At 34.9% G+C, this 13493-nt stretch overlaps 1 protein-coding gene across 1 annotated transcript in view; it reads right to left on the minus strand.

The window, feature by feature from the left end:
* Positions 1-13493, minus strand: part of DNAI4 (dynein axonemal intermediate chain 4) — an 84111-nt gene that overhangs the window by 53805 nt on the left and 16813 nt on the right. Inside the window, exons 3-5 of the mRNA XM_002921952.4 lie at positions 4674-4858; positions 3211-3323; positions 1675-1831 (exon numbers count right to left, since the gene is read on the minus strand). Coding sequence (XP_002921998.4) covers positions 1675-1831; positions 3211-3323; positions 4674-4858 — 455 coding nt within the window. The remainder of the gene's footprint in view (positions 1-1674; positions 1832-3210; positions 3324-4673; positions 4859-13493) is intronic.

Below are 13493 nucleotides of genomic sequence, written 5' to 3' on the forward strand. Positions count from 1 at the left end.
ACCTTGGGAAAGTCCTTACTCACTCTTTTTGAATAGTTACTCTCCTCCATTCTTCCTATTTTGACTTTTTGAAAATAACCACATGCATGTTGGACCTTTATTCTATTGACAATGTCTTTTTTAACTTCTCATTCATACTTTATATCACATTTTTCTCCCCGAGGTTTATTTTGTATAATTTGTCCAGATCTATGTTTCAATTTATTAAATCTCTGCTCAATTATGCCTTGTTTAACATTTACTTTTTAATTCCAGCAATAATATAAGCATACTTTATTTTACAGTTCTTTTTAGATGTTTTTGCAAATATGAGTCATCATTTTGATAGTTTCTTAATGTTAGTAAGGTGTTAACTTTATCTTTTATTCAAATATCTCACATATATTTTACATTCTTTATCTTATAATATAGCCCTACTAAAACCTTATTATCCACAGTCCTCACGATGTAGATTTAGGGTTTGTTATTTCTTTTAATTCTCATTCATGATGGCTTCTTTATTGGTTTGGTGTATTTTTACCAAACTCAATCTGAGGGAATCTTAAGAACCTAAACAGGATATGATTTCCTCCAGAGAAAATCCATGTTTGCTTATGATAGTAGCTATGAGACCTGGGATCACTTGAGATATCTGCAATCCTTTTAAGTGTCTTTGATTAATACAAAAATATCTCTTTCATTTCTCTCAACTTGTGGGGGACCCAAGACTTAATGGACTCTAGATCCATGTGATGATTTTAACATTTGCTTCTAGCATCTCTCCCCTGATTTCAGATCATTTATTTATCCATTTGTTATTCTTTCCTTTCCTTTTTTTGGTGTCAAGGGTTTCCTTTATGTCTTACGAGTTTCAAAGTATGTTATTCAGGATCTACTTGTATGATATTTTATAGTCCAAAAAAATTCTAGGTTATTTTATATTTGGATAAGAATAATGCCCTAAAAATATTTTAATGATGGATTTTTTAGTACTATGAATCATATTCAAATTATATTTGAATCTAAATAATCTGAATAACTACCAATAATCTATTTATAGTAGCTAAATTAATTTCAGACAGCAGATTCCAGAGCAAGGCAAATTATCAGAGATAAAGAGAGGCATTACATAATGATAAAGGGGTCAATTCTCCCAAAAAGGCATAACAATCCTTCATGTGTATGTGTTTAACAAAAAAGCTTCAAAATACACAAGGCAAAAACTAATGATCTATTTAAATTCATTAATAAGGAGAAATGGAAAATCTGTTCTAATGTAGTAAATTCAGTTATTTTCCTATTACATATTTTCCTTCTTAAGTTTTTAATATAAAAATGTCAGTCCTTTCTTCTTAAATGGAAATAATTTATATATGCATAGAAGAAAAAAATCATTAAAATCTATATGGAGACTTGGAAGCTTCCTTTATTTCTTTTATTATTTGACTTAGAAGTTTGCCTACTTTTTAAAGAATAAGGTAAAGCTATGGGTTCTTCCTCTAGGAAAAAAGTACATACAACACAAATACTTTACATGTCATTTCATAGGGCACATATATAACTTTACATATAATTTCACCAAGCACATATGCCACCAGTATTTATCCAGGAATCCCCAAAAACAGAAACAAGGCTAAGAACCTCTGACTTAGCACTGAAATTACAGAAGCAAATAGACAATTGAGCCATACGTACATGACCTTCTCAGCTTCTTCAGATTCCACAGAAATCAAGACTGTTGGTAGGTTAAAAAAGCTCAGTGTTTCCGTCTCTGTGAGTGTTATCTCTATAGTCTTTTGTAGGTCTTCTTTTGTTACAATTTTTTCAGGCGTTGCCCTCACAACTCGTAAATCTAAAATACATGACTTAATAAAAATCATTTACTAATTGCTATTTTTAATTTTCATTTTACCAAAATATCATGATGGGTCATACATCGCAGGTAGCTTTATGTGGTCAAAGAACAGACTGTGTTGTGGGATGTAGTCAATCCCTCTGAAGCTAGGGGACATTATGATAATAATCCAGTCCTCCTCTCTCCCTCTGAGAGGATGCTCTTCCCTGCTGCAGCAGATACTGCTGATTGCCTAAGTTTTCATTGCTAAGGCTTTCTCCCTTCCCTTGCTTTTTCCATTAAGAAAATCAAATGTTTAGCTTTCCTAGCCTCTCTTGAAGCTAGAGGTGACCATATGACAGAGTTCTGGCCAATGAGATAACAGCAGAAATATATAGGAAAGAAGGCTCCTGGGGAAGCTTTTACTTTCCTAATAAATAAGGATGATATGAATGAAGCTACTGCCTTTCTCCCTCTTTCTGCCTTTAATGTGGATATAATACCCACAGCTGGGGCAGATATTTTGAGAGCATGGAGAAAAAAGCAAGAAGTAAGAAGAAAAGTTTTAAGGAAAGAGAACAGCAGAGCTGCCAATGCAGAGTCTGACAGTCAAGCCACAAAATCAAATCCAAAAGCTATTGACCTTTTAAGTTCTTTTAATGTGAAAAAAATAGGTGATTGTTTAAGCTAACGGTAGCTGGGTATTCTGTTACGTGGCAGAGCATTCCTGTTACATATCTTAACACCAAAGACTCTATCAAGCACTTTTCCAACCTTATGAATACTTCCCTGAAACCTTCATTGTCATACCAGAGGAACAGACACCCTTACTGCACTCCAAGGCAAATGTTCCTCAGGTAGGTACCCATTTCTTCCAGCACCTTTGATCATCCATTATTTTATCATTCTTTTATCTTCATTTTCATAATCCTACACCTCATGTTTTATGCTCTGCCTGGAAGGAGCCACTCTTATTTGTTCTCCTGACAAATTACTAATCATCATTAAAAACCCAATTCCAAAGTCTATAATGCTCTCTATGAATTCTTTTTTTTTTTTCCCACCTCAAGTTGTTAATCTTCACTTTCAAAGTGCTCGCATAACATTCTGCATATGTCCTATTAGGGCACTGATCACAATGTATCAGAAGAACTTGCCTCCTGAGTTAAAAGCAGAGAACTTCTAAAACAGGGCTGTCATTCTTGAGGCTGGTGGTGCAAGAGTGTTACCTTGGGAAATTGAATGATACCCTGGTAATTCACATGTAGCTATTCCTCAGGCCAGCAGTTGGGAATCATTACCATAGTTCTTTTATCTCAAGTACCTGACAAATAATAAGCATATTTGCTAAGGAAATAATGGGCTGTTACTGAAATAAATGATATTATTTTCATTACCTGTAAAACTAGTTAGTTTTTCCCGTTTATAGGATGGTTCTTCTAGGTCTTCTGCTATTGATTCAGTAGTAGATGCACTTGATTTAGAAACTGAACTGCTTCCTAAAACTGACCTTTAATAATGAAAAACAACATTATTCATTTATGTAGATGTTCTTGTGGGTAATTAAATATATAAAAATCTTATCATACTGAGAAATCAAATATATTATAATCATTTAAGAAAAATTGATAAAAAAGAAACTACTTCTTTAAACAGAGTTGGTTTGTAGTGTTCCCTAAAGTGAAAGTCATTATAAATATATTTTAGAGATAAAACATGTCAAACCTAGGTCTAAAGTCCTTCGATGGGTTCCCAATATATTTAGAATAAAAAGCTGAAATACAGTCTACCTAGCCAGTCTCTCTGTCTTCATTATCAGTCTTCCCCTTCCCCCCTTTTCCTCAATCTTGTAGTGCTCTCTTATTTTAGAGCCTCGGCCTGGAACTTTCTTTCATTTTTTACCAGTTTTCTGCTCATCATTCAAATCCCATCTTAAATGTGATGTATTCAAATCCCATCTTATATTCACCTTAAAAGGTCCTCTCAAGGTTTAATTAAAAGCAAATCTACATACTGATTGGGAAATCCACAAATTGAAAAATATAAAAATAATTTCTTTAAACATATGAACTTAATACTACTTCATGATATTATATACCTTTTTTCACTTTCTATTTCTAAGTCCAACTGTCCTCCGAAGGGATAGGTTCAGTTTACTGGAATATTCTTTGTTTTGTAGAGCACTCCTATGGCTACCCTATGCCGATTTGGAGGCAGACTCTCAAACAGCCTATTTTCTCTTAAAATTTTGTGCTTAGTTAACGTCTGGAAATTTTAATTTGTCAGATTGGAAATTACACACTCAAATATTTCCCCATAATCTTTAGATTATTTTAGGACATCCTGTTTTATTATTGCAAAGACTCTGAATTTCTCCACTGTAAGCATTAATAAAATTTCAGTAATGTGTCTACATAATACAGGCATAACACTTCATTTACAAAAAAATTATGAAACAGAAGAGAAACCAAACCCTAGGAGAACAGGGATATACATGGAAGAATGGGGTGGGGAGGTGGTCACGGAGAAGGAAAGCTACTTCTTCCCTAAATGGCAACATAAAAAAAACTCAAGAAATATGTCTGTGGGTATGTGATGCAAGCCCCACCTTTTGGTTCCTCAAGAAATCTTGAATAAAATCTACATATATTTCTCACAAATGTTTTGGTGTGTCAGGGAACTCTTAAGTCATGCAAAGCTCTACATCTAAGTAAAACGTGAGGGGAACATAGAGATGGTACACTAATGTAGAGTGGAGTTGGGAGTCTGAAGACAACTGAGATCTAAGTTACATATATGCAACTTAAATGAAAAGACAGTACATATGATATTAAAAAAAAAATAGAATAGTATACCCTACCTTGTAAACTGCCCTAACATACTAGGATTTATTGTGTTCTGATACAGGCTATAGGAAGATATATAGTCCGATGAATATGATCCTTCTTGTGATGTCAATAGTTTATTTGGCTTTGCTGTACCCATATGTGGGTCTTGATGGTAAAGAGGTCGGGGAGTAACATCAACTCCAAGTGCATTAATTACCTGTGGAAAATGGTTATTTAAAATGAAATAAGTAAAAAAAAAAAAGTGGTTTCTGAATAATAGGTCCCAGAAAATAGGAATAAAAGTAGTAGAAAAAAGCAATACAATGTTTCTAGGATGGAATAAACATGAAAAATTGAATAAAAGATTTTATGCTTAAAAAATTTCTTAACTAGGCATACTTTTTAAAAACATCTTATACATATTTTTACCTATACGCAAGTAATACATATTAATTTTGGGGAAATTCAGAAAGGTAGAAAGATAATTCATCCAGATTATTAATATTTTTGTATATTTAATCTTTTATGCATAAGCTTTAAAAAACCCACTACTATTTGTTCAACATTTTATTAGTAACATTTCCCAATTTTTATATATTGTTGTTTTTTGCCTAATTTTTAATCTTTTCAATTATGAAATTTAACACATACAGAAAAAACAGCTCTTACATTCAAGTTTTTAATCCATTTTGAGTTAATTTTTGTGTATGGTCTAAGATAGTGGTCCAGTTTCATTCTTTGGCATGTGGCTTTCCAGTTTTCCTAACTCTACTTACCGAAGATATTGTTTTCCCCAGCATATACATTGCTCTTCCATTGTAAATTAATTGACCATATATGTGTGGGTTTATTTCTGGGCTCTCTGTTCAGTTCCATAAATCTTTGTTTCTATTTTTGATGTATGTGTTTATGTACAAATACCATACTGTTTTAATTACTATAGCTCTGCAATACAATTTGAAATCAGAGAAGGTGATGTCTCCAGCTTTATTCTTTCCTAAGATTGCTTTAGCTGTTCAGGGTCTTTTGCTGGTCCATACAAATTTTAAGATTATTCTATTCTGTGAAAAATGCCATTGAAATTTTGCTAGGGTTTGCAGTGACTCTGTGCATTGCTTTGGATAGTGTGGACATTTTAACAATATTGATTCTTCCAATCAATAAGTATGGAATATCTTTTTATGTATTTGTAACTTCAATTTTTTCATTAATGTCTCGTAATGTTCAATATACAGATCTTTTACCTCCTTTGTTAAATTTATTTCTAGGTATTTAATTTGTTTAGATGCAATTATAGATGGGATTTTTAAAAAATTTCTCTTTCTGAGCACTGGATATTAATGTATAGAAATGCGACAGGTTTCTGTATATTAATTTTGTTTCAATCAAATTTACTGAATTTATTATTCTAATTGTTTTTTGGTGGAGTCTTTAGGACTTTCTATATATAATATCATGTCATCTACAAATAGTGACAGTTTTACTTCTTCCTTTTCAACTTGGATAACTTTTATCTCTTTTTCTTGACTTATTACTCTGTCTAGGACCTCCAATACTATGTTGAATAAAAGTGGCAAGAGTGGGCATCCTTGCCTTGTTCTTGATCTTAGACGAAACGCTTTCGGATTTTTACCACTGAGTACATATGGCCTAATTATGTGAGGTACATTCCCTCTATACCTGCTTTGTAGAGTTTTTATCATAAATGGATGTTGAATTTTGTCAAATGTTTTTTCTGCATCTATTGAAATGATCATATGATTTTTATCCTTCATTCTGTTAATATGGTGTATCACATTGACTGATTTGTGAGTACTAAACCAACCTTGCATCCCTGGAATGAATTCTATTTGATCATAAACTATAATCCTTTTAATATATTGTTGAATTTGGTTTGCCAGTATTTTGCTTAGGGTTTTGTATCTATGTTCATTGTAGATATTGGTGTATAATTTTCTTTCCTTGTGGTGCCCTTGTATGGTTTTGGTATCATAAAATGAGTTTCAAAGAGCTTCCCCCTCTTCCTTTATTGGAAAATTTTGAGAAGAATTGATATTAATTCTTTGAACGTTTGGTATAATTCACCACTTAAAACTGGTTCTAGAATTTTGTTTGTTGGGAGGTTTTTGGTTACCGATTTGATCTCCTTAATAGTAATTGGATTGTTCAGATTATCTATTTCATCAAATTCAGTCTTGATAGGTTGTTCATATCTAATGATTTGTACATTTCTTCTAGGTTGTCTAATTTGTTGGCATGTATTTGTTCATAATATTCTCTTATGATCCTGTTATTTCTGTGGTATCAGTTGTAACATCTCTTTTATTTCTGATTTTATTTATTTGAACCTAATTTTATTTGAATCCCCTCTCTTTCTTTCCTGATGAATATAGTTAAGGATTTGTCCACTTTGTTTATCTTTTCAAAGAACCAGCTTTTAGTTTCATTGATCTTCTCTATTGTCTTTTCAGTCCCTATTTAATTTGTTTCTGCTCTAATCTGTTATTTCTTTCCTTCCACTAACTTTGGGCTTCATTTGTTTTTTTTCTAGTCCTTTGAGGTGTAAAATTAAGTTGTTTGAGACTTTTTTTTTCTTGAGATAGCTATTTATATCTATGAACTTCCCTTTTAGAATGGCTTTTGCTGCACCCCACAAATTTTGGTATATTTCCACTTTCATTTGTCTCAAGGTATTTTTTTTATTTCTCTTTTGATTTCTTCTTTGGCCCATTAGTTATTCAGTAGCATATTGCTTAATTTTCACATATTTTTGAACTTCCCAGTTTTCTTTGTGTAATTAAGGTCGTTTCCTAACATTGTGGCTGGAAAAGATGCTTTATAAGATTTTAATTCTCTTCAACTAATTAATACTCATTTTGTGGCCTAACATATGAGCTATCCTGGAAAATGTTCCATGTATACTTGAGAAGAATCTGTATTCTGTTGCTTTTGGTTGGTATCATCCTTTCTGAGGCTCCATTCATTTTTCTTCATTCTTTTTTCCCCACTCTGTTTTTGGCTTGTATAACCTCTATAGATCTATCCTCAAGTTGGCTAATTCTTCCTTCTGTCAGTTAAAAGCTATCATTTAGCTCCTCTAGTGAATGTTTAAAGTTTTGATTACTGGCTTTTCAACTCCAGAATTACCATTTGGTTCTTTCTTTTTTTATTATTTTTTGGTGCAACCCAGAAATTTCATTTTATTTAATTTTAATTGAGATAACTGACATATAAGATTGTATCCATTTTAGATGTATAACATAATGATTTGATATACATATATATCATGAAATGATTATAATAAGTTTATTTAAAATCCGTCACCTCAGGGATCCCTGGGTGGCTCAGTTGATTAAGCATCTGACTCTTGGTTTTGGCTCCTATCATGATCTCATGGGTTATGAGATCAACCCCCATATGGGGCTCTGTGCCCAGCAGGGAGTCTGCTTGGGATTTTCTCACTCTGCCCTTCTCCCATTCACTTGCTCTCTAAAATAAATAATAAATCTTTTAAAAAAATAAATTAAAATTTTACACCACCTCACATAGATACAAAATTATTTTTTGTTATGATGAGAACCTTTTCATTTTAAGAATTTATTCGTTAATTTTAGAGACAGCGAGTATGAGGGGAGGGGCAGAGGGAGAAGAGAATCCTAAGCAGACTCCACACTGAGCCGGGAGCCCGATGTGGCCCTGGTTTCGGGACCCTGAGACCATGACCTGAGCCAAAACCAAGAGTTGGACGCCCAAGAAACTGTGCTACCCAGGCACCCCATGATGAGAACCTTTAAAATCATTTTTTTAGGAACTTTCAAATATACAATACAGTATTTTTTCAAGTTTTTATTCAAATTCCAGTTAGTTAACATACATTGTAATATTAGCTTCAGGTGTACAATATAGTGATTCAATACTTCGATGCAACACCTGGTGCTCATTACAAGTACACTACTTAATCCCCATTACCTGTTTAACCCACGCCCCCACCAACTTTCCCTCTGGTAACCATCAGTTTGTTCTCAGAGTCTGTTTTTTGGGTTGCTTCTTTCTCCCCCCTTTATTCATTTGTTTTGTTTCTTAAATTCCACATAAGAGTGAGATCATATGGTATTTGTCTTTCTCTGATTGACTTATTTCACTTAGCATAATACTCTAGCTCTAGCCATGTTGTTGCAAATGGCTAGATTTCACTCTTCTTATGGCTGAGTAATATTCCATTGTATATACACACCACATCTTCTTTACCCATTCATTAGTCAATGGCCATTTAGGCTGTCTCCATAATTCAGCTATTGTAGATAATGCTGCTATATACATTGTGGTGCATGTATCCTTTCAAATTAGTATTTTTGTATTCTTTGGGTAAATACCTAATAGTGCAATTGCTGGACTGTAGGGTAGCTCTATTTTTAACTTTTTGAGGAAACTTCATACTGTTTTCCAGAGTTGCTGCACCAGTTTGCATTTCCAACAATACAAGAGGGTTCCCCTTTTGCCACATCCTTGCCAAAAAATAGTTATTCCTTATGTTGTTGATTTTAGCCATTCTGACAGGTGTGAGGTGATATCTCATCGTAGCTCTGATTTGTGTTTTACTGATGATTAGTGATGTTGAGTCTCTTTATTGATATTTTCTGAATTGGATGTGACAGTCATCATACCTCTAATTCTTTAATCATGGTCTCTTTTTTAAATTTTTTTTAAAGATTTTATTTATTTATTTGACAGAGTCAGACAGACAGTGAGAGAGAGAACACAAGCAGGGGGAGTGGGAGAGGAAGAAGCAGGCTCCTAGCAGAGGAGCCTGATGTGGGGCTTGATCCCAGAATGCTGGGATCACGCCCTGAACCGAAGGTAGACGCTTAACGACTGCACCACCCAGGCGCCCCAATCATGGTCTCTTTAGTTCTATGAAGATATTTATAATGATTTCTTTTAAATCTCTTTTTGTTATATCTGACATCTGGTTCTTCCCACAGTTTCTATTGCCTGTCTTCTTTTTTGAGTATGGGTCATATTTTTCTATTTCTTTGTATGCCCTATGTTTTGTTGGAAACTGGAGATTTTAGATAACATATTGTAGCACCTCTAGGTATTGATACCTCTCTCCTTTCTAAAACCTGTAATTTCTATTCCCTTGTTTATTTGTTTAGTGATTACCTAGATCACTTTTGTGAGATCTATTTCCCCATAATGGGTTGAACTATGTTCCCCCAAAGAAGATATGTTTAAGTCCTAACTCCCAGTACTTCAGATTGTGGAAACAGGGTCTTTGCTGACTTAATCAAATTAAGATGAGGTCATTAGGGTGAGAACCCTAATCCGGTATGCCTGATGTCTTTATAAAAAGGGGAAATTTGGACATACACACACAGAGGTAAAACATCAAGAAAATACACGGGGAGAATACAATGTGAAGACAGAGGATTGGAATGAGATCTACAAGCCAAAAAATGTCTAGGACTACCAGAGCTAGAAGAGAAACAAATCCTTTCCTATCATATTCAGAGGGTGCATGTCCACACTAACACCTTGATTTCAGACTTCTGTCCTCCAGAACTGTGAGACAATGAACTTCTATTGTTTTAAGTCACACAGTTTGTGGTACTTCGCTAATGCAGCTGTAGAAAACTAATATGCCCTCTCTAACACTTACCCCACACAATGTTAACCCTCTGATGTTGCCTCTGGGGGATAAGCAGCTTTGGGGTATCCCCACAGCCATCCTGGGATGACAATGGTACTGTTGGGGCTCTCTACTACTCTGGACTACACTCATTCAGCTGTTAAACTTCACTAATTGCCAGCTGATTGCTCTATTGTTTTCCACAATGCCCTGGGGCACAAATTTTCTACTCCAATCAAATTGTGGCTGCTTCCAGGGACTAACTTCTGAGATCAAGGTTTGGTATTCTCACTCTAAAATGCTCCTCCTAGCTGCCTTATTCCCAGGTTCCGTTAACTAGCTAGCCTACAGTCTAGCTTGTATCTTCATTGAAGTAATTATTTTTTAAAAATTCATGAATCTAACTCAATTCCCTTTTGCCACAACCCCCACTGTATTTGAGTATACTCTTAGTTTCAAACTTCTCCATGCTCTGTTGCAAATGAAGTCGGTCTGTGGGCATGGCAGTGGAAACAAGGGTAAGCTTCTCTATGAGTAACCACCTCACTCTAGATGTTGAGTGCTCCGTGAAGGGGGCAGAGCAGTAACCTGAGATATTTTCAGCTTGCTTCTCCTGACATGGAACCATTACCTCATGATCCAGGGCAGGACCTCAGAATTCTCAGTGTGCCACACTCAAAGTAGAGTTCATCAGTAGGGATTAGGCAGAAGAAAGCAGTCCGTACTTCTCAATCGCACCCACCCAGAAGTTAGCCTCAGCGACAGGCATTTGGGGGCAGCATGAGAAATGCTTAAGTTCTGCTTTGGGCAAAGAAAGCCCTATACATGGGAGCTAAGGGGAAAGGGAGCCCTGTGCTCTTGGCTGCAAGCAGTCTAGAGTGGAATGTATGCCTTGCTAAGCTGGGAGGGAAGAAGTGGTAGTCTTGGCTCAAATACCACAACTTTCTTAGTAAATTGTCATAGATTTTCTCAAATGATTCTTCATTTACTGTTTGTCCTTAGGTCCATTTCCTGAGGCATTAAACAGTTGTTTTTAAAAAATGACTTTTGCCAGTTTCAGTTGAGCTGGGCATTGGAGCTCTTCATGCCATCTCGCTGGAAAAGTTGAATTATCTTTTTAAAAAATTGTAGTAAATACACAGCATATAAAATTTATCATCTTAACCATTTTTAAGTACTTCCACATTAACTACTTTCACATTGTTGTGCAACCAACACCACCATCCATCTCCAGAACTGCTTTCATCTCACAAAACTGAAACTGTACCCATTAAAAAAATAACTTCCCTTTAATAACCTTCCTTGGGATCCATCCTTCAATTTTCTGTCTCTGAATTTGACTACTCTACGTATCTCATTTAAGTGGAATCATACACTATTTGCCCTTTTGTGACTGGCTTATTTCAATTAGTATATCTTCAAGGTTCTTCAAGGTTCATCCATATTGTAGCACATGTTAGAATTTCATTTCTTTTTAAAGCTAAAAATTTTCCATTGTGTGTGTATACATAGACACCAAATTTTGTTTACTCATTCATCTGCTGATGGAAATTTCAGTTGCTTCCACCTATTAGCTATTGTGAATAATGCTGCTATGAACATAGGTGTACAAATAGCTGTTCAAGTCTCTGCTTTCAATTCTTTTGGGTATAGACCAAGAAGTAGAATTACTGGATCATGGGGCAATTCTGGTTATATTTTGAGGAATCACAATACTGTTTTCCATAGTGGCTACACCATTATACATTCTTATCAACAGGGTATGGAGTTTCCAAATTCTCTATATCTTCACCAACATTTGTTATTTTCCACTGTTCTGTTTTTAGCCATCCTAATGGGCTTTGGTTGGTATCTCATTGTAGTTCTGATCTGCATTTCCCTAATAATTAGTGATGTTGAGCATTTTTTCGTGTGCTGTTGGCTATCTGTATATCTTCTTTGGAAAAATATCAAGTTCTTTGTCCATTTTTTAATTTGGACGGCTTATTTGTTTATTGTTGAGTTGTAGAAATTCTTTGAATAGTCCAAATATTAACCCTTTATCAGATATATGATTTTTAAATATATTTTCCTTATCTATGGGTTGCTTTTCACTGTGTTGTGTGTCCTTTGATGCACAGAAGTTTCTAATGTTTGATGTAGTTCATTATACCACCTTCATTCTTTTGCTGTATGGTGTTTTTGGTGTTATATTTAAGAAATTATTGCCAAATCCAGTGTCAAAAAGTTTTTCCCTTATATCGTTGTCATTTTCTTCTTCTTCTTTTTTAAAGATTTTATTTATTTGAGAGAGAGAGTGCACAGGAGCATACGTGAGGGATGGGGGAAGAGCAGAGGGGGAGGGGGAGGGAGAAGCAGTCTGCGCTAAGCATGGAGCAAGACTTGGGGTTCTATCCCAGGACCCTGATATCATGACTTGAGCCAAAACCAAGAGTTGGACACTGAACCAACTGAGTCACCCAAGCACCCCTATTCTAAGAGTTTTATAGTTTTAGCTGTAAGAGCTTGATACATCTGGAGTTATTTTTTTTTAAAGATTTTATTTATTTATTTGACAGAGATAGAGACAGCCAGCGAGAGAGGGAACAAAAGCAGGGGGAGTGGGAGAGGAAGAAGCAGGCTCATAGCGGAGGAGCCTGACGTGGGGCTCGATCCCATAAGCCGGGATCACGCCCTGAGCCGAAGGCAGACGCTTAACGGCTGTGCCACCCAGGCGCCCCTGGAGTTATTTTTTTATATAAGGGTCCTACATCATTCTTTTGCATGTACACATCCAGTTTTTCCAACACCTTTGTTTAAAAGACTGCCCTGTCCCCATTGCATAGAATTGGCATCCTTGTTGAAAATCATTTGAACATATATGTAGAGGGTTATTTCTGGGCCCTCTATTCTATTCCACTTGTCCATATGTCTGTCTTTATGCTGTGCACTGTATTGATTTTTATAGCTTCATAGCAAGTTTTGAAATCAGTACATGTAAGACCTTCAACTTTGTAGTTCTTTTTCAAGAATGTTTTGACTATTTGGGATCTCTTAATATTCCACACGAACTTTAGGATGGATTTTTTTTACTTCCACAATATGTCATTGGGATTTTTTATATATATATATATATATTTTAATTTTATTATTATATTATGTTAGTCACCATACAGTACATCCCCGGATTCCGATGCAAAGTTCGATGCTTCATTAGTTGCATATAACACCCAGTGCACCATGC

This window comes from Ailuropoda melanoleuca, chromosome 2 (genome assembly GCF_002007445.2).
Source record: "Ailuropoda melanoleuca isolate Jingjing chromosome 2, ASM200744v2, whole genome shotgun sequence".
Taxonomy (NCBI): domain Eukaryota; kingdom Metazoa; phylum Chordata; class Mammalia; order Carnivora; family Ursidae; genus Ailuropoda; species Ailuropoda melanoleuca.